At 56.0% G+C, this 25,410-nt stretch overlaps 1 protein-coding gene across 1 annotated transcript in view; it reads right to left on the bottom strand.

The window, feature by feature from the left end:
* FBXO24 (F-box protein 24) overlaps nucleotides 1-14,758 on the bottom strand; it is a 28,949-nt gene extending 14,191 nt beyond the window's left edge. The window contains exons 1-8 of the mRNA XM_040419455.1: nucleotides 14,528-14,758; nucleotides 13,563-13,637; nucleotides 5,404-5,578; nucleotides 3,028-3,216; nucleotides 2,257-2,501; nucleotides 1,203-1,425; nucleotides 966-1,124; nucleotides 776-897 (exon numbers count right to left, since the gene is read on the bottom strand). Coding sequence (XP_040275389.1) covers nucleotides 776-897; nucleotides 966-1,124; nucleotides 1,203-1,425; nucleotides 2,257-2,501; nucleotides 3,028-3,216; nucleotides 5,404-5,578; nucleotides 13,563-13,637; nucleotides 14,528-14,758 — 1,419 coding nt within the window. The remainder of the gene's footprint in view (nucleotides 1-775; nucleotides 898-965; nucleotides 1,125-1,202; nucleotides 1,426-2,256; nucleotides 2,502-3,027; nucleotides 3,217-5,403; nucleotides 5,579-13,562; nucleotides 13,638-14,527) is intronic.
* Between the last annotated feature and the right edge of the window lie 10,652 nt (nucleotides 14,759-25,410).

Here is a 25,410-nt window from a genome sequence, read left to right on the forward strand (position 1 = left end):
CACTGCTCTTACAGTAAAGAGTCCATAGTCTCACTGCTCTTACAGTATAGAGTCCATAGTCTCACTGCTCTTACAGTATAGAGTCCATAGTCTCACTGCTCTTACAGTAAAGAGTCCATAGTCTCACTGCTCTTACAGTACAGAGTCCATAGTCTCACTGCTCTTACAGTATAGAGTCCATAGTCTCACTGCTCTTACAGTAAAGAGTCCATAGTCTCACTGCTCTTACAGTATAGAGTCCATAGTCTCACTGATCTTACAGTAAAGAGTCCATAGTCTCACTGCTCTTACAGTATAGAGTCCATAGTCTCACTGCTCTTACAGTATAGAGTCCATAGTCTCACTGATCTTACAGTAAAGAGTCCATAGTCTCACTGCTCTTACAGTAAAGAGTCCATAGTCTCACTGCTCTTACAGTAAAGAGTCCATAGTCTCACTGCTCTTACATTATAGAGTCCATAGTCTCACTGCTCTTACAGTAAAGAATCCTCTTCTATGCTCAGGTGTTGTCCCCTTGTCACTGTCACAGTCCTGGACACGTCTGTTATAAATCTTGGCGGGCCGGGCGGACAGTCCACCTCACATCTATGGTCAGGGACAGGAGTACTGCGCCGCTCCATGGGCAGCCTCAGCTCAGTCAGGTAAGTGTCCGTGATGCAGTCCTGGACTCCTGGTACTTTCCCAGAATGCTGGGAGCGCAGGACCATGGAGGCGACACTGCGGCTGGTGTTACCACTGGGGGCCGCTGTGGGGTGGGCACACAGTCATGGACTACCTTGCTGGGCAGAGGGATCGCCAGGGGCCTTTGTGTGTCCCGAGAGTCAAAGCCTAGAATGGTCCCATACAAGTCCCTGTAGACGGCAGGAGCATGAGCCTCCAAGTACACGGCGCCATCGTCTGTGGAGAGAAGACATGTCAGAGGGTACAGGTGACACCCCTCAGGCTCATAACTCCCATCCTCTCACCTGTGACATAGAGGACGCTGCTCTGACCGCTCCACATTTGCGTCACGGAGGCGTCGGGCCGGCTGGTGGACATCATCCTCAGTGCCAGCTGGGTGGTGTAAGATCTTGGCCGGTCCAGGGACAGTTCATCGATGGCGACGCTGTAAACCCTCCCGGCCTCTGCGGGGTGAGGAAGAAGCGGTGAGCGTCCTTGTCCCCCGATCTTTCCTCCGCCATCTTGTCCGCAGGCTCCTTTACCTGTCAGCAGCAGCAGCTCTCTGTCCACCTCCATGCCCAGTAGGGTGATCCTCTTCACCTTCATGGACAGGTGGAAGGTCATCTTGAAGACCCTCTGTCCGCTGGACTGCTGGTAGATCTCCACGCAGTCGCACTGTCTTTGGTCTTGATCGCCGACGCGTCGCGAGGCGAGGACGTAGAGGTACTTCCGGTACGATGTGTCGCTCCTCGGGTCACTAGTGAACTGCGCGGTGAAGGACAACGTGACTTATCAGGTGGTGGCCATGTACATCAGAGTATACTGTGTTACCATGGAAACCATATGGTGCTAGACGCAACCATGGAAACAATATGGTGATAGAAGTAACCATGGAAACAATATGGTGATAGAAGTAACCATGGAAACAATATAGTGATAGAAGTAACCATGGAAACAATATAGTGATAGGCATAATCATGGAAACAATATGGTGATAGAAGTAACCATGGAAACAATATGGTGATAGAAGTAACCATGGAAACAATATAGTGATAGAAGTAACCATGGAAACAATATAGTGATAGGCATAATCATGGAAACAATATGGTGATAGAAGTAACCATGGAAACAATATGGTGACAGAAGTAACCATGGAAACAATATAGTGATAGAAGTAACCATGGAAACAATATAGTGATAGGCATAATCATGGAAACAATATGGTGATAGAAGTAACCATGGAAACAATATAGTGGTAGGCATAATCATGGAAACAATATGGTGATAGAAGTAACCATGGAAACAATATGGTGATAGAAGTAACCATGGAAACAATATAGTGATAGGCATAATCATGGAAACAATATGGTGATAGAAGTAACCATGGAAACAATATGGTGATAGAAGGAACCATGGAAACAATATAGTGAGAGATGTAACCGTAGAAACAATATAGTCATTGGACGTAACCATGGAAACAACAGTAGACAACTTTACCAGGGACAGTCCAATGCCTAGTGCCAGTCGCCACTGCTGAAACATCCCATGTTACCATGGAAACCCCAGAGCAATGGCCGCCCGGAGCAGCGAGCTCACATCTTTGACGCTGCGGCACAGCGGCGCGCAGTGCAGGTACGTCCTCCATTCTCCGTTGATAAAGATGAGGCTGGGATCCCGGATGCTGCCGCCGAGGTGGAAGAGCGCCCCCCCATAGTCCAGAACGCACAGCTTGTCCGCCATGACCAAGAAGCGCTGGAAACCATTGGGGCCGGCGGGGGCCACGGCGTCACCACACACACCACGGCGGCTGGAGAAGTGGTGGAGGCGCATCCCCTTCGTGTCTGGAAAGAAGAAGAAGACAAGATGGAGGCTGGGGGTCACGTCCCCTCCCCCCCCCCCCGGGGTCACGTCCCCTCCCCCGCCCGGGGTCACGTCCCCTCTCCCCAGGGGTCACGTCCCCCCCCCCTGGGGTCACGTCCCCCCCTCTGGGGTTACGTCCCCTACCCCCCCTCTCCCCCAGAGTCACGCCCCTCCCCCCCGGGGTCACGTCCCCTCTCCCCCAGGGTCACGTCCTCTCCCCCCGGGGTCACCCCTCCCCCCCGGGGTCACGTCCTCTTCCCCCCTGGGGTCACGTCCTCTCCCCCTGGGGTCACCCCCCCACGGGGTCACGTCCTCTTCCCCCCAGGGGTCACGTCCCCTCTCCCCCAGGGTCACATCCCCCCCCCGGGGTCACGTCCCCTCTCACCCAGGGTCACGTCCCCTCTCCCCCAGGGTCACGTCCCCCCCCCCCGGGGTCACGTCCCCTTTCCCCCAGGGTCACGTCCCCCCCCCCCCCCCCCCGTGGTCACGTCCCCCCCCACTCCTTACAGTTTAAGATGGTCTGTCTCCTCCAGTCTCCGGCCGCCTCCGGTCTCATCCGCAGACACAGGCGTCTCCAGGACCTCCAGTCGTTACACACGCTGCGCAGCGAGCGACACGTCTGCCCCAAGACCACCACATCCCGGACTGAGAGGTGGGAGACGATGTGCTCCACCTGGGGAGGAGGCAAAGCACACCCTCCAGTCACATCCAGAGCTGCAGCCGCAGTCCTACTGTTACATCATGTCTTATCCTCCAGTCACATCCAGGGCTGTAGTCACACTTCTGCTGTTACATCATGTCTTATCCTCCAGTCACATTGAGAGCTGCAGCCTTAGTCCTGCTGTTAAATGGTGTCTTATTCTAGAGTCACATCCAGAGCTGCAGCCGCAGTCCTACTGTTACATCATGTCTTATCCTCCAGTCACATCCACAGCTGCAGCCACAGATTTGCTGTTACATCATGTCTTATCCTCCAGTCACATCCAGAGCTGCAGCCGTCGTCCTGCTGTTACATCATGTCTTATCCTTCAGTCACATCTAGAGCTGCAGCCGCAGTCCTGCTGTTACATCATGTCTTATCCTCCAGTCACATCCAGGGCTGTAGTCACACTTCTGCTGTTACATCATGTCTTATCCTCCAGTCACATTGAGAGCTGCAGCCTTAGTCCTGCTGTTAAATGGTGTCTTATTCTCCAGTCACATCCAGAGCTGCAGCCGCAGTCCTACTGTTACATCATGTCTTATCCTCCAGTCACATCCACAGCTGCAGCCACAGATTTGCTGTTACATCATGTCTTATCCTCCAGTCACATCCAGAGCTGCAGCCGCCGTCCTGCTGTTACATCATGTCTTATCCTTCAGTCACATCTAGAGCTGCAGCCGCCGTCCTGCTGTTACATAATTTCTTATCCTCCAGTCACATCTAGAGCTGCAGCCACATTCCTACTGTTACATCATGTCTTACCTTCCAGTCACATCCGGAGCTGCAGCCACTATTCTGCTGTTACATCATGTCTTATCCTCCAGTCACATCCGGAGCTGCAGCCACTATTCTGCTGTTACATCATGTCTTATCCTCCAGTCACATCCACAGCTGCAGCCACCGTCCTGCTGTTACATCATTTCTTATCCTCCAGTCACATCTAGAGCTGCAGCCACATTCCTACTGTTACATCATGTCTTACCTTCCAGTCACATCCAGAGCTGCAGCCACTATTCTGCTGTTACATCATGTCTTACCCTCCAGTCACATCTAGAGCTGCAGCTACGATTCTGATGTCACATCATTTTGTATCCTCAAGCCACATCCAGAGCTGCAGTCACACTTCTGCTGTTACATCGTGTCTTATTCTCCAGTCACATCCAGAGCTGCAGCCGCAATCCTACTGTTACATCATGTGTTATCCTCCAGTCACATCCAGGGCTGTAGTCACACTTCTGCTGTTACATCATGTCTTATCCTCCAGTCACATTGAGAGCTGCAGCCTTAGTCCTGCTGTTAAATGGTGTCTTATTCTCCAGTCACATCCAGAGCTGCAGCCGCAGTCCTACTGTTACATCATGTCTTATCCTCCAGTCACATCCACAGCTGCAGCCACAGATTTGCTGTTACATCATGTCTTATCCTCCAGTCACATCCAGAGCTGCAGTCGCCGTCCTGCTGTTACATCATGTCTTATCCTCCAGTCACATCTAGAGCTGCAGCCACATTCCTACTGTTACATCATGTCTTACCTTCCAGTCACATCCGGAGCTGCAGCCACTATCCTGCTGTTACATCATGTCTTACCCTCCAGTCACATCCACAGCTGCAGCCACCGTCCTGCTGTTACATCATGTCTTACCCTCCAGTCACATCTAGAGCTGCAGCTACGATTCTGATGTCACATCATTTCTTATCCTCAAGCCACATCCAGCGCTGCAATCACACTTCTGCTGTTACATCATGTCTTATCCTCCAGTCACATCTAGAGCTGCAGCTGCCGTCCTGCTGTTACATCATGTCTTATCCTCCAGTCACATTCAGAGCTGCAGCCACTAACCTGCTGTTACATCATGTCTTATCCTCTAGTCACATCCACAGCTGCAGTCACACTTCTGCTGTTACATCATGTCTTATCCTCCAGTCACATCTAGAGCTGCAGCCACACTTCTGCCGTTACATCATGTCTTATCCTCCAGTCACATCTAGAGCTGCAGTCACACTTCTGCTGTTACATCATGTTTTATCCTACAGTCACATCTACAGCTGCAGTCACGCTTCTGCTGTTACATCATGTCTTATCCTCCAGTCACATCTAGAGCTGCAGTCACACTTCTGCTGTTACATCATATCTTATCCTCCAGTCACATCTACAGCTGCAGTCACACTTCTGCTGTTACGCCGTCCCTGCGGGACGTTCCAGTGCTGCCCCCTCCTGGATGAGGAGACGATTGCGCTGAACAGACACGGAGGCTGCACAGCAGTCCCTCTGTATTGTGTGGGGCTCACCAGCTCTGCCGGGAGGTCCTGGAAGGTGACGAGCCGTGTCCCTGACCCCAGGCACTGCTTCTTCACCTGCAGAAAGATACACACCGCTCAATATACACTGAAATCCTCTGTGCTGCTGGGCTTCTGCAGCCTTCCTCTATGTAACTCTCAGCCTGTGACCTCCACAGGATCAGCGCACTGCTCTCCTGACATCCTCTGTGCTGCTGGGACCCTGCTCCTTCCACTATGTAACTCTCATCCTGTCACCTCCACAGGATCAGCACACTGCTCTCCTGACATCCTCTGTGCTGCTGGGACCCTGCTCCTTCCACTATGTAACTCTCATCCTGTGACATCCACAGGATCAGCACACTGCTCTCCTGAAATCCTCTGTGCTGCTGGGGCCCTGCTCCTTCCACTATGTAACTCTCAGCCTGTGACCTCCTCAGGATTAGCACACTGCTCTCCTGAAATCCTCTGTGCTGCTGGGACCCTGCTCCTTCCGCTATGTAACTCTCACCCTGTCACCTCCACAGGATCAGCACACTGCTCTCCTGACATCCTCTGTGCTGCTGGGACCCTGCTCCTTCCACTATGTAACTCTCACCCTGTCACCTCCACAGGATCAGCACACTCCTCTCCTGAAATCCTCTGTGCTGCTGGGACCCTGCTCCTTCCACTATGTAACTCTCATCCTGTCACCTCCACAGGATCAGCACACTGCTCTCCTGAAATTCTCTGTGCTGCTGGGGACCCTGCTCCTTCCACTATGTAACTCTCATCCTGTCACCTCCACAGGATCAGCACACTGCTCTCCTGACATCCTCTGTGCTGCTGGGACCCTGCTCCTTCCACTATGTAACTCTCATCCTGTCACCTCCACAGGATCAGCACACTCCTCTCCTGAAATCCTCTGTGCTGCTGGGACCCTGCTCCTTCCACTATGTAACTCTCATCCTGTCACCTCCACAGGATCAGCGCACTGCTCTCCTGAAATCCTCTGTGCTGCTGGGACCCTGCTCCTTCCACTATGTAACTCTCATCCTGTCACCTCCACAGGATCAGCACACTGCTCTCCTGAAATCCTCTGTGCTGCTGGGATCCTGCTCCTTCCACTATGTAACTCTCATCCTGTCACCTCCACAGGATCAGCACACTCCTCTCCTGAAATACTTTGTGCTGCTGGGACCCTGCTCCTTCCACTATGTAACTCTCATCCTGTGACCGCCACAGGATCAGCACACTGCTCTCCTGAAATCCTCTGTGCTGCTGGGACCATGCTCCTTCCACTATGTAACTCTCATCCTGTCACCTCCACAGGATCAGCACACTGCTCTCCTGAAATCCTCTGTGCTGCTGGGGACCCTGCTCCTTCCACTATGTAACTCTCACCCCGTCACCTCCACAGGATCAGCACACTGCTCTCCTGAAATACTCTGTGCTGCTGGGACCCTGCTCCTTCCACTATGTAACTCTCACCTTGTCACCTCCACAGGATCAGCACACTGCTCTCCTGAAATCCTCTGTGCTGCTGGGACCCTGCTCCTTCCACTATGTAACTCTTATCCTGTCACCTCCACAGGATCAGCACACTGCTCTCCTGAAATACTCTGTGCTGCTGGGACCCTGCTCCTTCCACTATGTAACTCTCACCCTGTCACCTCCACAGGATCAGCGCACTCCTCTCCTGGAATCCTCTGTGCTGCTGGGACCCTGCTCCTTCCACTATGTAACTCTCATCCTGTCACCTCCACAGGATCAGCACACTCCTCTCCTGAAATCCTCTGTGCTGCTGGGGCCCTGCTCCTTCCACTATGTAACTCTCACCCTGTCACCTCCACAGGATCAGCGCACTGCTCTCCTGACATCCTCTGTGCTGCTGGGGCCCTGCTCCTTCTAATATGTAACTCTCATCCTGTCACCTCCACAGGATCAGCACACTGCTTTCCTGAAATCCTCTGTGCTGCTGGGACCCTGCTCCTTCCACTATGTAACTCTCATCCTATGACCTCCACAGGATCAGCACACTGCTCTCCTGAAATCCTCTGTGCTGCTGGGACCCTGCTCCTTCCACTATGTAACTCATCCTGTCACCTCCACAGGATCAGCACACTGCTCTCCTGACATCCTCTGTGCTGCTGGGGCCCTGCTCCTTTCACTATGTAACTCTCAGCCTATGACCTCCTCAGAATCAGCACACTCCTCTCCTGAAATCCTTTGTGCTGCTGGGACCCTGCTCCTTCCACTATGTAACTCTCATCCTGTGACATCCACAGGATCAGCACACTGCTTTCCTGAAATCCTCTGTGCTGCTGGGACCCTGCTCCTTCCACTATGTAACTCTCATCCTGTGACCTCATCAGGATTAGCACACTGCTCTCCTGAAATCCTCTGTGCTGCTGGGACCCTGCTCCTTCCACTATGTAACTCTCACCCTGTCACCTCCACAGGATCAGCACACTGCTCTCCTGACATCCTCTGTGCTGCTGGGACCCTGCTCCTTCCACTATGTAACTCTCATCCTGTGACATCCACAGGATCAGCACACTGCTCTCCTGAAATCCTCTGTGCTGCTGGGCTTCTGCAGCCTTCCTCTATGTAACTCTCATCCTGTCACCTCCACAGGATCAGCACACTGCTCTCCTAAAATCCTCTGTGCTGCTGGGACCCTGCTCCTTCCACTATGTAACTCTCATCCTGTGACATCCACAGGATCAGCACACTGCTCTCCTGAAATCCTCTGTGCTGCTGGGACCCTGCTCCTTCCACTATGTAACTCTCAGCCTGTGACCTCCACAGGATCAGCACACTCCTCTCCTGAAATACTCTGTGCTGCTGGGACCCTGCTCCTTCCACTATGTAACTCTCATCCTGTGACCTCCACAGGTTCAGCACACTGCTCTCCTGAAATCATCTGTGCTGCTGGGACCCTGCTCCTTCCACTATGTAACTCTCATCCTGTCACCTCCACAGGATCAGCGCACTGCTCTCCTGAAATCATCTGTGCTGCTGGGACCCTGCTCCTTCCACTATGTAACTCTCACCTTGTCACCTCCACAGGATCAGCACACTCCTCTCCTGAAATACTCTGTGCTGCTGGGACCCTGCTCCTTCCACTATGTAACTCTCATCCTCTGACCTCCTCAGGATCAGCACACTGCTCTCCTGAAATCCTCTGTGCTGCTGGGACCCTGCTCCTTCCACTATGTAACTCTCAGCCTGATACCTCCACAGGATCAGCACACTCCTCTCCTGAAATCCTCTGTGCTGCTGGGACCCTGCTCCTTCCACTATGTAACTCTCATCCTGTCACCTCCACAGGATCAGCGCACTGCTCTCCTGAAATCCTCTGTGCTGCTGGGACCCTGCTCCTTCCACTATGTAACTCTCGGCCTGATACCTCCTCAGGGTCAGTACACCCCTCTCCTGAAATCCTCTGTGCTGCTGGGGCCCTGCTCCTTCCACTATGTAACTCTCATCCTGTGACCTCCTCAGGATCAGCACACTCCTCTCCTGAAATCCTCTGTGCTGCTGGGACCCTGCTCCTTCCACTATGTAACTCTCATCCTGTGACCTCCACAGGATCAGCACACTCCTCTCCTGAAATCCTCTGTGCTGCTGGGACCCTGCTCCTTCCACTATGTAACTCTTAGCCTGTCACCTCCACAGGATCAGCACACTCCTCTCCTGACATCCTCTGTGCTGCTGGGGCCCTGCTCCTTCCACTATGTAACTCTCAGCCTATGACCTCCACAGGATCAGCACACTCCTCTCCTGAAATCCTCTGTGCTGCTGGGACCCTGCTCCTTCCACTATGTAACTCTCATCCTGTGACATCCACAGGATCAGCACACTGCTCTCCTGAAATCCTCTGTGCTGCTGGGACCCTGCTCCTTCCACTATGTAACTCTCAGCCTGTGACCTCCACAGGATCAGCACACTCCTCTCCTGAAATACTCTGTGCTGCTGGGACCCTGCTCCTTCCACTATGTGACTCTCAGCCTGTGACATCCACAGGATCAGCACACTGCTCTCCTGAAATCCTCTGTGCTGCTGGGACCCTGCTCCTTCCACTATGTAACTCTCATCCTGTCACCTCCACAGGATCAGCACACTCCTCTCCTGAAATCCTCTGTGCTGCTGGGACCCTGCTCCTTCCACTATGTAACTCTCACCCTGTCACCTCCACAGGATCAGCACACTCCTCTCCTGAAATCCTCTGTGCTGCTGGGACCCTGCTCCTTCCACTACTTAACTATCATCCTGTGACCTCCACAGGATCAGCACACTCCTCTCCTGAAATCCTCTGTGCTGCTGGGACCCTGCTCCTTCCACTATGTAACTCTCATCCTGTCACCTCCACAGGATCAGCACACTGCTCTCCTGAAATCCTCTGTGCTGCTGGGACCCTGCTCCTTCCACTATGTAACTCTCATCCTGTCACCTCCACAGGATCAGCACACTGCTCTCCTAAAATCCTCTGTGCTACTGGGACCCTGCTCCTTCCACTATGTAACTCTCATCCTGTGACATCCACAGGATCAGCAAACTGCTCTCCTGAAATCCTCTGTGCTGCTGGGACCCTGCTCCTTCCACTATGTAACTCTCAGCCTGTGACCTCCACAGGATCAGCACACTCCTCTCCTGAAATCCTCTGTGCTGCTGGGACCCTGCTCCTTCCACTATGTAACTCTCATCCTGTGACCTCCACAGGTTCAGCACACTGCTCTCCTGAAATCATCTGTGCTGCTGGGACCCTGCTCCTTCCACTATGTAACTCTCATCCTGTCACCTCCACAGGATCAGCGCACTGCTCTCCTGAAATCATCTGTGCTGCTGGGACCCTGCTCCTTCCACTATGTAACTCTCACCTTGTCACCTCCACAGGATCAGCACACTCCTCTCCTGAAATACTCTGTGCTGCTGGGACCCTGCTCCTTCCACTATGTAACTCTCATCCTCTGACCTCCTCAGGATCAGCACACTGCTCTCCTGAAATCCTCTGTGCTGCTGGGACCCTGCTCCTTCCACTATGTAACTCTCATCCTGTCACCTCCACAGGATCAGCACACTCCTCTTCTGAAATCCTCTGTGCTGCTGGGACCCTGCTCCTTCCACTATGTAACTCTCATCCTGTCACCTCCACAGGATCAGCGCACTGCTCTCCTGAAATCCTCTGTGCTGCTGGGACCCTGCTCCTTCCACTATGTAACTCTCGGCCTGATACCTCCTCAGGGTCAGTACACCCCTCTCCTGAAATCCTCTGTGCTGCTGGGGCCCTGCTCCTTCCACTATGTAACTCTCATCCTGTGACCTCCTCAGGATCAGCACACTCCTCTCCTGAAATCCTCTGTGCTGCTGGGACCCTGCTCCTTCCACTATGTAACTCTCATCCTGTCACCTCCACAGGATCAGCACACTGCTCTCCTGAAATCCTCTGTGCTGCTGGGACCCTGCTCCTTCCACTATGTAACTCTCAGCCTATGACCTCCGTAGGATCAGCACACTCCTCTCCTGAAATCCTTTGTGCTGCTGGGACCCTGCTCCTTCCACTATGTAACTCTCAGCCTGATACCTCCACAGGATCAGCACACTGCTCTCCTGAAATCCTCTGTGCTGCTGGGACCCTGCTCCTTCCACTATGTAACTCTCATCCTCTGACCTCCTCAGGATCAGCACACTGCTCTCCTGAAATCCTCTGTGCTGCTGGGACCCTGCTCCTTCCACTATGTAACTCTCACCCTGTCACCTCCACAGGATCAGAACACTGCTCTCCTGACATCCTCTGTGCTGCTGGGACCCTGCTCCTTCCACTATGTAACTCTCATCCTGTGACCTCCACAGGATCAGCACACTGCTCTCCTGACATCGTCTGTGCTGCTGGGACCCTGCTCCTTCCACTATGTAACTCTCATCCTGTCACCTCCACAGGATCAGCACACTGCTCTCCTGAAATCCTCTGTGCTGCTGGGACCCTGCTCCTTCACTATGTAACTCTCATCCTGTCACCTCCACAGGATCAGCACACTGCTCTCCTGACATCCTCTGTGCTGCTGGGACCCTGCTCCTTCCACTATGTAACTCTCATCCTGTGACATCCACAGGATCAGCACACTGCACTCCTGAAATCCTCTGTGCTGCTGGGGCCCTGCTCCTTCCACTATGTAACTCTCAGCCTGTGACCTCCTCAGGATTAGCACACTGCTCTCCTGAAATCCTCTGTGCTGCTGGGACCCTGCTCCTTCCGCTATGTAACTCTCACCCTGTCACCTCCACAGGATCAGCACACTGCTCTCCTGACATCCTCTGTGCTGCTGGGACCCTGCTCCTTCCACTATGTAACTCTCACCCTGTCACCTCCACAGGATCAGCACACTCCTCTCCTGAAATCCTCTGTGCTGCTGGGACCCTGCTCCTTCCACTATGTAACTATCATCCTGTCACCTCCACAGGATCAGCACACTCCTCTCCTGAAATCCTCTGTGCTGCTGGGACCCTGCGCCTTCCACTATGTAACTCTCATCCTGTGACATCCACAGGATCAGCACACTGCTCTCCTGACATCCTCTGTGCTGCTGGGACCCTGCTCCTTCCACTATGTAACTCTCACCCTGTCACCTCCACAGGATCAGCACACTGCTCTCCTGAAATCCTCTGTGCTGCTGGGACCCTGCTCCTTCCACTATGTAACTATCATCCTGTCCACCTCCACAGGATCAGCACACTCCTCTCCTGAAATCCTCTGTGCTGCTGGGGCCCTGCTCCTTCCACTATGTAACTCTCATCCTGTCACCTCCACAGGATCAGCACACTCCCCTCCTGAAATCCTCTGTGCTGCTGGGACCCTGCTCCTTCCACTATGTAACTCTCACCCTGTCCACCTCCACAGGATCAGCACACTCCTCTCCTGAAATCCTCTGTGCTGCTGGGACCCTGCTCCTTCCACTATGTAACTCTCACCCTGTCCACCTCCACAGGATCAGCACACTCCTCTCCTGAAATCCTCTGTGCTGCTGGGGCCCTGCTCCTTCCACTATGTAACTCTCAGCCTGTGACATCCTCAGGATTAGCGCACTGCGCTCCTGAAATCCTCTGTGCTGCTGGGACCCTGCTCCTTCCACTATGTAACTCTCACCCTGTCACCTCCACAGGATCAGCACACTCCCCTCCTGAAATCCTCTGTGCTGCTGGGACCCTGCTCCTTCCACTATGTAACTCTCAGCCTGTGACCTCCTCAGGATTAGCACACTGCTCTCCTGAAATCCTCTGTGCTGCTGGGACCCTGCTCCTTCCGCTATGTAACTCTCACCCTGTCACCTCCTCAGGATCAGCACACTGCTCTCCTGAAATCCTCTGTGCTGCTGGGACCCTGCTCCTTCCACTATGTAACTCTCACCCTGTCACCTCCACAGGATCAGCGCACTGCGCTCCTGAAATCCTCTGTGCTGCTGGGACCCTGCTCCTTCCACTATGTAACTCTCAGCCTGTGACCTCCTCAGGATTAGCACACTGCTCTCCTGAAATCCTCTGTGCTGCTGGGACCCTGCTCCTTCCGCTATGTAACTCTCACCCTGTCACCTCCTCAGGATCAGCACACTGCTCTCCTGAAATCCTCTGTGCTGCTGGGACCCTGCTCCTTCCACTATGTAACTCTCACCCTGTCACCTCCGTAGGATCAGCACACTCCTCTCCTGAAATCCTCTGTGCTGCTGGGAGGACCCTGCTCCTTCCACTATGTAACTCTCATCCTGTCACCTCCACAGGATCAGCGCACTGCTCTCCTGAAATCCTCTGTGCTGCTGGGACCCTGCTCCTTCCACTATGTAACTCTCATCCTGTCACCTCCACAGGATCAGCACACTGCTCTCCTGAAATCCTCTGTGCTGCTGGGACCCTGCTCCTTCCACTATGTAACTCTCATCCTGTCACCTCCACAGGATCAGCACACTCCCCTCCTGACATCCTCTGTGCTGCTGGGACCCTGCTCCTTCCACTATGTAACTCTTAGCCTGTGACCTCCACAGGATCAGCCTACTGCTCTCCTGAAATCCTCTGTGCTGCGGTGGCTCACCCGCAAGTGGCGGTCACTGGGTCCCGGCTCCTGGCTCAGCTCTTCGGTCGTCCATCTTGAATCAGATTCATCGTCCTGGTGATGAAGAAGACCTAAGTTACAAACTCCGCCTCCTGCCTGTTACTCATAGCAACCAATCAGATCACTGCTTGCATTCTCAGCGTGACTGTGCTTGAATCTGATTGGTTGCTCTCAGGGCCCCCGCCTTCTCAAGTAGAAGATCCATACACTGAGCCTCTGTCACCATGGCAACCAATTACCTGGGAAGGTTAAAAATGAAAGCAGCCATCTCATTGGTTACTAAACAAATGTTGTGACTCTTTTTTAGGATGGGGATTGTTTTGTTTGTTAATGAGTGGTGATTGGCTAGTCTCTGGTTGCTATGGTAACCCTCCTCCCCCTCATGTCACCTCTCCCGGCGAGCGGCTGGCCTTCCTCTTCATGGGATCAGTGACCCCCGTCCCTCCTGCTGCAGATGGCGGGGGCAGGAACCGACCACAGCTTCATGTGTCCCGGCTGTGGAATTCTCCTGTGACATCATCACAGCCCATGATGACATCATAGCACTCCATTCCAGATTCACCTGCAGGCCTTTGCTTTAGTGGGGGTGTCTGCTGAAGGAACCCCCCTAACCATCCCCTCATACTTATCTCAGGGGGGCTTAGGTGGCGGGGTTAAACATTGGGGAGGTATGTCTGAGCGCACGCAGAATGAGATGTAAATTATAGGGTGTTCTGTAGGTAGGAGGACACAGAGAAGGCTCCCGGCCTGGTGGGTGTAAGGTAAGTAGTGGGGGCAGGGCTCTGACAACCCCCAGTAACCAGAAGGGCAACTACATTACTTTATTTTGCGTAAAAAGACATTAAACCATTTACATATTATTAGGACCCTCCAGCCCGTCAGCAGGGGGTGACGACTGTACGTTAGGACCCCTCCAGCCCATCAGCAGGGGGTGACGACTGTACGTTAGGAACCTCCAGCCCGTCAGCAGGGGGTGACGACTGTACGTTAGGACCCTCCAGCCCGTCAGCAGGGGGTGACGACTGTACGTTAGGAACCTCCAGCCCGTCAGCAGGGGGTGACGACTGTACGTTAGGAACCTCCAGCCCGTCAGCAGGGGGTGACGACTGTACGTTAGGACCCTCCAGCCCATCAGCAGGGGGTGACAACTGTACGTTAGGACCCTTCCACCCCATCAGCAGGGGGTGACGACTGTACGTTAGGACCCTCCAGCCCATCAGCAGGGGGTGACGACTGTACGTTAGGACCCTCCAGCCCATCAGTAGGGGGTGACGACTGTACGTTAGGATCCCTCCAGCCCATCAGTAGGGGGTGACGACTGTACGTTAGGACCCTCCAGCCCATCAGCAGGGGGTGACGACTGTACGTTAGGAACCTCCAGCCCGTCAGCAGGGGGTGACGACTGTACGTTAGGAACCTCCAGCCCGTCAGCAGGGGGTGACGACTGTACGTTAGGACCCTCCAGCCCATCAGCAGGGGGTGACAACTGTACGTTAGGACCCTTCCACCCCATCAGCAGGGGGTGACGACTGTACGTTAGGACCCTCCAGCCCATCAGCAGGGGGTGACGACTGTACGTTAGGACCCTCCAGCCCATCAGTAGGGGGTGACGACTGTACGTTAGGATCCCTCCAGCCCATCAGTAGGGGGTGACGACTGTACGTTAGGACCCTCCAGCCCATCAGCAGGGGGTGACGACTGTACGTTAGGAACCTCCAGCCCGTCAGCAGGGGGTGACGACTGTACGTTAGGACCCCTCCAGCCCATCAGCAGGGGGTGACGACTGTACGTTAGGATCCCTCCAGCCCATCAGCAGGGGGTGACGACTGTACGTTAGGATCCCTCCAGCCCGTCAGCAGGGGGTGACGACTGTACGTTAGGACCCTCCAGCCCGTCAGCAGGGGGTGACGACTGTACGTTAGGATCCCTCCAGCCCATCAGCAGGGGGTGACGACTGTACGTTAGGACCCCTCCAGCCCGTCAGCAGGGGGTGACGACTGTACGTTAGGATCCCTCCAGCCCATCAGCAGGGGGTGACGACTGTACGTTAGGAACCTCCAGCCCGTCAGCAGGGGGTGACGACTGTACGTTAGGATCCCTCCAGCCCGTCAGCAGGGGGTGACGACTGTACGTTAGGAACCTCCAGCCCGTCAGCAGGGGGTGACGACTGTACGTTAGGATCCCTCCAGCCCGTCAGCAGGGGGTGACGACTGTACGTTAGGATCCCTCCAGCCCATCAGCAGGGGGTGACGACTGTACGTTAGGACCCTCCAGCCCATCAGCAGGGGGTGACGACTGTACGTTAGGAACCTCCAGCCCGTCAGCAGGGGGTGACGACTGTACGTTAGGATCCCTCCAGCCCGTCAGCAGGGGGTGACGACTGTACGTTAGGATCCCTCCAGCCCATCAGCAGGGGGTGACGACTGTACGTTAGGACCCTCCAGCCCATCAGCAGGGGGTGACGACTGTACGTTAGGAACCTCCAGCCCGTCAGCAGGGGGTGACGACTGTACGTTAGGACCCCTCCAGCCCGTCAGCAGGGGGTGACGACTGTACGTTAGGACCCTCCAGCCCATCAGCAGGGGGTGACGACTGTACGTTAGGAACCTCCAGCCCGTCAGCAGGGGGTGACGACTGTACGTTAGGATCCCTCCAGCCCGTCAGCAGGGGGTGACGACTGTACGTTAGGACCCTCCAGCCCATCAGCAGGGGGTGACGACTGTACGTTAGGAACCTCCAGCCCGTCAGCAGGGGGTGACGACTGTACGTTAGGATCCCTCCAGCCCGTCAGCAGGGGGTGACGACTGTACGTTAGGACCCCTCCAGCCCGTCAGCAGGGGGTGACGACTGTACGTTAGGACCCTCCAGCCCGTCAGCAGGGGGTGACGACTGTACGTTAGGACCCCTCCAGCCCGTCAGCAGGGGGTGACGACTGTACGTTAGGACCCTCCAGCCCATCAGCAGGGGGTGACGACTGTACGTTAGGAACCTCCAGCCCGTCAGCAGGGGGTGACGACTGTACGTTAGGACCCCTCCAGCCCGTCAGCAGGGGGTGACGACTGTACGTTAGGACCCCTCCAGCCCGTCAGCAGGGGGTGACGACTGTACGTTAGGATCCCTCCAGCCCATCAGCAGGGGGTGACGACTGTACGTTAGGATCCCTCCAGCCCATCAGCAGGGGGTGACGACTGTACGTTAGGACCCTCCAGCCCATCAGCAGGGGGTGACGACTGTACGTTAGGACCCCTCCAGCCAATCAGCAGGGGGTGACGACTGTACGTTAGGACCCTCCAGCCCGTCAGCAGGGGGTGACGACTGTACGTTAGGACCCTCCAGCCCGTCAGCAGGGGGTGACGACTGTACGTTAGGACCCCTCCAGCCTGTCAGCAGGGGGTGACGACTGTACGTTAGAACCCTCCAGCCCGTCAGCAGGGGGTGACGACTGTACGTTAGGACCCCTCCAGCCAATCAGCAGGGGGTGACGACTGTACGTTAGGATCCCTCCAGCCCATCAGCAGGGGGTGACGACTGTATGTTAGGACCCCTCCAGCCCATCAGCAGGGGGTGACGACTGTACGTTAGGACCCTCCAGCCCATCAGCAGGGGGTGACGACTGTACGTTAGGACCCTCCAGCCCATCAGCAGGGGGTGACGACTGTACGTTAGGACCCCTCCAGCCCATCAGCAGGGGGTGACGACTGTACGTTAGGACCCCTCCAGCAGGGGGTGACGACTGTACGTTAGGACACTCCAGCCCATCAGCAGGGGGTGACGACTGTACGTTAGGACCCTCCAGCCCATCAGCAGGGGGTGACGACTGTACGTTAGGACCCTCCAGCCCATCAGCAGGGGGTGACGACTGTACGTTAGGACCCCTCCAGCCCATCAGCAGGGGGTGACAACTGTACGTTAGGACCCTCCACCCCATCAGCAGGGGGTGACGACTGTACGTTAGGATCCCTCCAGCCCATCAGCAGGGGGTGACGACTGTACGTTAGGACCCCTCCAGCCCATCAGCAGGGGGTGACGACTGTACGTTAGGACCCTTCCACCCCATCAACAGGGGATGACGACTGTACGTTAGGACCCCTCCAGCCCATCAGCAGGGGGTGACGACTGTACGTTAGGAACCTCCAGCCCGTCAGCAGGGGGTGACGACTGTCCGTTAGGACCCCTCCAGCCCATCAGCAGGGGGTGACGACTGTACGTTAGGACCCTCCAGCCCATCAGCAGGGGGTGACGACTGTACGTTAGGACCCCTCCAGCCCATCAGCAGGGGGTGACGACTGTACGTTAGGACCCTCTAGCCCATCAGCAGGGGGTGACGACTGTACGTTAGGACCCTCCAGCCCATCAGCAGGGGGTGACGACTGTACGTTAGGACCCCTCCAGCAGGGGGTGACGACTGTACGTTAGGACCCCTCTAGCCCATCAGCAGGGGGTGACGACTGTACGTTAGGACCCCTCCAGCCCGTCAGCAGGGGGTGACGACTGTACGTTAGGACCCTTCCACCCCATCAACAGGGGATGACGACTGTACGTTAGGACCCCTCCAGCCCATCAGCAGGGGGTGACGACTGTACGTTAGGACCCCTCCAGCCCATCAGCAGGGGGTGACGACTGTACGTTAGGACCCTTCCACCCCATCAACAGGGGATGACGACTGTACGTTAGGACCCCTCCAGCCCATCAGCAGGGGGTGACGACTGTACGTTAGGACCCCTCCAGCCCATCAGCAGGGGGTGACGACTGTACGTTAGGACCCTCCAGCCCATCAGCAGGGGGTGACGACTGTACGTTAGGACCCCTCCAGCCCATCAGCAGGGGGTGACGACTGTACGTTAGGACCCCTCCAGCAGGGGGTGACGACTGTACGTTAGGACCCCTCTAGCCCATCAGCAGGGGGTGACGACTGTACGTTAGGACCCCTCCAGCCCATCAGCAGGGGGTGACGACTGTACATTAGGACCCTTCCACCCCATCAACAGGGGATGACGACTGTACGTTAGGACCCCTCCAGCCCATCAGCAGGGGGTGACGACTGTACGTTAGGAACCTCCAGCCCATCAGCAGGCGGTGACGACTGTACGTTAGGACCCTCCAGCCCATCAGCAGGGGGTGACGACTGTACGTTAGGACCCCTCCAGCCCATCAGCAGGGGGTGACGACTGTACGTTAGGACCCTCCAGCCCATCAGCAGGGGGTGACGACTGTACGTTAGGACCCTCTAGCCCATCAGCAGGGGGTGACGACTGTACGTTAGGACCCTCCAGCCCATCAGCAGGGGGTGACGACTGTACGTTAGGACCCCTCCAGCAGGGGGTGACGACTGTACGTTAGGACCCCTCTAGCCCATCAGCAGGGGGTGACGACTGTACGTTAGGACCCCTCCAGCCCGTCAGCAGGGGGTGACGACTGTACGTTAGGACCCTTCCACCCCATCAACAGGGGGTGACGACTGTACGTTAGGACCCCTCCAGCCCATCAGCAGGGGGTGACGACTGTACGTTAGGACCCCTCCAGCCCATCAGCAGGGGGTGACGACTGTACGTTAGGACCCTTCCACCCCATCAACAGGGGATGACGACTGTACGTTAGGACCCCTCCAGCCCATCAGCAGGGGGTGACGACTGTACGTTAGGACCCCTCCAGCCCATCAGCAGGGGGTGACGACTGTACGTTAGGACCCTCCAGCCCCTCAGCAGGGGGTGACGACTGTACGTTAGGACCCCTCCAGCCCATCAGCAGGGGGTGACGACTGTACGTTAGGACCCCTCCAGCAGGGGGTGACGACTGTACGTTAGGACCCCTCTAGCCCATCAGCAGGGGGTGACGACTGTACGTTAGGACCCCTCCAGCCCATCAGCAGGGGGTGACGACTGTACGTTAGGACCCTCCCACCCCATCAACAGGGGATGACGACTGTACGTTAGGACCCCTCCAGCCCATCAGCAGGGGGTGACGACTGTACGTTAGGAACCTCCAGCCCATCAGCAGGCGGTGACGACTGTACGTTAGGACCCTCCAGCCCATCAGCAGGGGGTGACGACTGTACGTTAGGACCCCTCCAGCCCAGCGGCAGGGGGGGACGACTGTACGTTAGGACCCTCCAGCCCATCAGCAGGGGGTGACGACTGTACGTTAGGACCCCTCCAGCCCATCAGCAGGTGGTGACGACTGTACGTTAGGACCCTCTAGCCCATCAGCAGGGGGTGACGACTGTACGTTAGGACCCTCCAGCCCATCAGCAGGGGGTGACGACTGTACGTTAGGACCCTCCAGCCCATCAGCAGGGGGTGACGACTGTACGTTAGGACCCTCCAGCCCATCAGCAGGGGGTGACGACTGTACGTTAGGACCCCTCAAGCCCATCAGCAGGGGGTGACGACTGTACGTTAGGACCCTCCAGCCCATCAGCAGGGGGTGACGACTGTACGTTAGGACCCCTCCAGCCCATCAGCAGGGGGTGACGACTGTACGTTAGGACCCTCCAGCCCATCAGCAGGGGGTGACGACTGTACGTTAGGACCCTCCAGCCCATCAGCAAGGGGTGACGACTGTACGTTAGGACCCCTCCAGCCCATCAGCAGGGGGTGACGACTGTACGTTAGGACCCTCCAGCCCATCAGCAGGGGGTGACGACTGTACGTTAGGACCCCTCCAGCCCATCAGCAGGGGGTGACGACTGTACGTTAGGACCCTCCAGCCCGTCAGCAGGGGGTGACGACTGTACGTTAGGACCCCTCCAGCCCATCAGCAGGGGGTGACGACTGTACGTTAGGACCCTCCAGCCCATCAGCAGGGGGTGACGACTGTACGTTAGGACCCCTCCAGCAGGGGGTGACGACTGTACGTTAGGACACTCCAGCCCATCAGCAGGGGGTGACGACTGTACGTTAGGACCCTCCAGCCCATCAGCAGGGGGTGACGACTGTACGTTAGGACCCTCCAGCCCATCAGCAGGGGGTGACGACTGTACGTTAGGACCCCTCCAGCCCATCAGCAGGGGGTGACAACTGTACGTTAGGACCCTCCACCCCATCAGCAGGGGGTGACGACTGTACGTTAGGATCCCTCCAGCCCATCAGCAGGGGGTGACGACTGTACGTTAGGACCCCTCCAGCCCATCAGCAGGGGGTGACGACTGTACGTTAGGACCCTTCCACCCCATCAACAGGGGATGACGACTGTACGTTAGGACCCCTCCAGCCCATCAGCAGGGGGTGACGACTGTACGTTAGGAACCTCCAGCCCGTCAGCAGGGGGTGACGACTGTCCGTTAGGACCCCTCCAGCCCATCAGCAGGGGGTGACGACTGTACGTTAGGACCCTCCAGCCCATCAGCAGGGGGTGACGACTGTACGTTAGGACCCCTCCAGCCCATCAGCAGGTGGTGACGACTGTACGTTAGGACCCTCTAGCCCATCAGCAGGGGGTGACGACTGTACGTTAGGACCCTCCAGCCCATCAGCAGGGGGTGACGACTGTACGTTAGGACCCTCCAGCCCATCAGCAGGGGGTGACGACTGTACGTTAGGACCCCTCCAGCAGGGGGTGACGACTGTACGTTAGGACCCCTCTAGCCCATCAGCAGGGGGTGACGACTGTACGTTAGGACCCCTCCAGCCGGTCAGCAGGGGGTGACGACTGTACGTTAGGACCCTTCCACCCCATCAACAGGGGATGACGACTGTACGTTAGGACCCCTCCAGCCCATCAGCAGGGGGTGACGACTGTACGTTAGGACCCCTCCAGCCCATCAGCAGGGGGTGACGACTGTACGTTAGGACCCTTCCACCCCATCAACAGGGGATGACGACTGTACGTTAGGACCCCTCCAGCCCATCAGCAGGGGGGGACGACTGTACGTTAGGACCCCTCCAGCCCATCAGCAGGGGGTGACGACTGTACGTTAGGACCCTCCAGCCCATCAGCAGGGAGTGACGACTGTACGTTAGGACCCCTCCAGCCCATCAGCAGGGGGTGACGACTGTACGTTAGGACCCCTCCAGCAGGGGGTGACGACTGTACGTTAGGACCCCTCTAGCCCATCAGCAGGGGGTGACGACTGTACGTTAGGACCCCTCCAGCCCATCAGCAGGGGGTGACGACTGTACGTTAGGACCCCTCTAGCCCATCAGCAGGGGGTGACGACTGTACGTTAGGACCCCTCCAGCCCATCAGCAGGGGGTGACGACTGTACGTTAGGAACCTCCAGCCCATCAGCAGGCGGTGACGACTGTACGTTAGGACCCTCCAGCCCATCAGCAGGGGGTGACGACTGTACGTTAGGACCCCTCCAGCCCATCAGCAGGGGGTGACGACTGTACGTTAGGACCCTCCAGCCCATCAGCAGGGGGTGACGACTGTACGTTAGGACCCTCCAGCCCATCAGCAGGGGGTGACGACTGTACGTTAGGACCCTCCAGCCCATCAGCAGGGGGTGACGACTGTACGTTAGGACCCCTCCAGCCCATCAGCAGGGGGTGACGACTGTACGTTAGGACCCTCTAGCCCATCAGCAGGGGGTGACGACTGTACGTTAGGACCCTCCAGCCCATCAGCAGGGGGTGACGACTGTACGTTAGGACCCCTCCAGCCCATCAGCAGGGGGTGACGACTGTACGTTAGGACCCCTCCAGCAGGGGGTGACGACTGTACGTTAGGACCCCTCTAGCCCATCAGCAGGGGGTGACGACTGTACGTTAGGACCCCTCCAGCCCATCAGCAGGGGGTGACGACTGTACGTTAGGACCCTTCCACCCCATCAACAAGGGATGACGACTGTACGTTAGGACCCCTCCAGCCCATCAGCAGGGGGTGACGACTGTACGTTAGGAACCTCCAGCCCATCAGCAGGCGGTGACGACTGTACGTTAGGACCCTCCAGCCCATCAGCAGGGGGTGACGACTGTACGTTAGGACCCCTCCAGCCCATCAGCAGGGGGTGACGACTGTACGTTAGGACCCTCCAGCCCATCAGCAGGGGGTGACGACTGTACGTTAGGACCCTTCAGCCCATCAGCAGGGGGTGACGACTGTACGTTAGGACCCTCCAGCCCATCAGCAGGGGGTGACGACTGTACGTTAGGACCCCTCCAGCCCATCAGCAGGGGGTGACGACTGTACGTTAGGACCCTCCAGCCCATCAGCAGGGGGTGACGACTGTACGTTAGGACCCCTCCAGCCCATCAGCAGGGGGTGACGACTGTACGTTAGGACCCTCAGCCCATCAGCAGGGGGTGACGACTGTAGGGGTTGGAGGGTTCCTAACGTACAGTCGTCACTCCCTGCATTCATATAGCAATACCACACAGGAGCAGATGGAGCAGCGGATTACGGCTCCTTCCCAATAACCGCCGGCTCATCGGTGGAGGTGACGAGCTGCAGTCACATTGCCACGACCATCGCTCGTCCTCATTCAGACTCATTGTCTCCGGACGGCAGAGCTTTGGTCACAGATTTAATGTGCTGCAGGACGGATCACTCCACCCAGGGGCAGCGCACTTACCTAGGCCGATTATCAGGAACAAGCATCGTAGTAACATTCCTACCTGTGTAAACCCGCCATTGGATTGCCCATTAATTAATACTACAGTTCTCATGCATCGCTGCATGTTCTGAATGGCACAGAGGCCGACTAAAAAGCCATGAAGGATTGGGAGCACGAATATCTGCTGCGTTATTATGCAGTTTATTTCTGTATCCTGCTCACAATAAGCAGAACAAGGTTTACAGACCAGTAACAGTTACCGTGTTTTTCGCCCTATAAGACGCACCTAGGTTTTTGGGGAGGAAAATAAGAAAAAATATATTTTTAACCAAAAGGTGTGCTTTTGGTGGGTTTGGAACTAATGGTGGTGTGTGGATGGCACTATTACTGGGGATCTGTGGATGGCACTATTACTAGGGATCTGTGGATGACGGACACTGTTATGGGGGGATCTGTGGATGAGGGACACTATTACTGGGGATCTGTGGATGACGGACACTGTTATGGGGGATCTGTGGATGACGGACACTGTTATGGGGGGATCTGTGGATGGCACTATTACTGGGGATCTGTGGATGACGGACACTGTTATGGGGGATCTGTGGATGACGGACACTGTTATGGGGGGATCTGTGGATGGCACTATTACTGGGGATCTGTGGATGACGGACACTGTTATGGGGGGGATCTGTGGATGACGGACACTGTTATGGGGGGATCTGTGGATGACGGACACTGTTATGGGGGATCTGTGGATGACGGACACTGTTATGGGGGGATCTGTGGATGGCACTATTACTGGGGATCTGTGGATGACGGACACTGTTATGGGGGGGATCTGTGGATGACGGACACTGTTATGGGGGATCTGTGGATGACGGACACTGTTATGGGGGGATCTGTGGATGACGGACACTGTTATGGGGGGATCTGTGGATGACGGACACTGTTATGGGGGATCTGTGGATGACGGACACTGTTATGGGGGGATCTGTGGATGACGGACACTGTTATGGGGGGATCTGTGGATGACGGACACTGTTATGGGGGGATCTGTGGATGACGAACACTGTTATGGGGGATCTGTGGATGACGGACACTGTTATGGGGGGGATCTGTGGATGACGGACACTGCTATGGGGGGATCTGTGGATGACGGACACTTATGGGGGATCTGTGGATGACGGACACTGTTATGGGGGGATCTGTGGATGACGGACACTGCTATGGGGGGATCTGTGGATGACGGACACTGTTATGGGGGGATCTGTGGATGACAAACACTGTTATGGGGGATCTGTGGATGACGGACACTGTTATGGGGGGGATCTGTGGATGACTGACACTGTTATGGGGGGGATCTGTGGATGACTGACACTGTTATGGGGGGATCTGTGGATGACGGACACTGTTATGGGGGATCTGTGGATGGCACTGTTACAGGGGGGGTCTGTGGATGGCACTGTTAGAGGAAGATCTGTGGATGGCACTGTTAGAGGGGGGTCTGTGGATGGCACTGTTACATGGGGGATCTGTGGATGGCACTGTTAGAGGGGGATCTGTGGATGACACTGTTAGAGGGGGGATCTGTAGATGGCACTGTTAGAGGGGGATCTGTGGATGGCACTGTTAGAGGGGGGATCTGTGGATGGCACTGTTACAAGGGGATCTGTGGATGGCACTGTTAGAGGGGGGATCTGTGGATGGCACTGTTAGAGGGGGGTCTGTGGATGGCACTGTTAGGGGGGATCTGTAGATGGCACTGTTACAGGGGGAGATCTGTGGATGGCACTGTTAGAGGGGGATCTGTGGATGGCACTGTTACAGGGGGAGATCTGTGGATGGCACTGTTACAGGGGGAGATCTGTGGATGGCACTGTTAGAGGGGGATCTGTGGATGGCACTGTTAGAGGGGGGATCTGTAGATGGCACTGTTACAGGGGGATCTGTGGATGGCACTGTTAGAGGGGGATCTGTGGATGGCACTGTTAGGGGGGATCTGTGGATGGCACTGTTAGAGGGGGGATCTGTGGATGACACTGATAGAGGGGATCTGTGGATGGCACTGTTAGAGGGGGAACTGTGGATGGCACTGTTAGAGGGGGATCTGTGGATGGCACTGTTAGAGGGGGATCTGTGGATGGCACTGTTAGAGGGGGATCTGTGGATGGCACTGTTAGAGGGGGAACTGTGGATGGCACTGTTAGAGGGGGATCTGTGGATGGCACTGTTAGAGGGGGAACTGTGGATGGCACTGTTAGAGGGGATCTGTGGATGGCACTGTTAGAGGGGGATCTGTGGATGGCCCTGTTAGAGGGGGATCTGTGGATGGCA

Source organism: Bufo bufo, chromosome 1 (assembly GCF_905171765.1).
Source record: "Bufo bufo chromosome 1, aBufBuf1.1, whole genome shotgun sequence".
NCBI classification, from domain to species: Eukaryota; Metazoa; Chordata; class Amphibia; order Anura; family Bufonidae; genus Bufo; species Bufo bufo.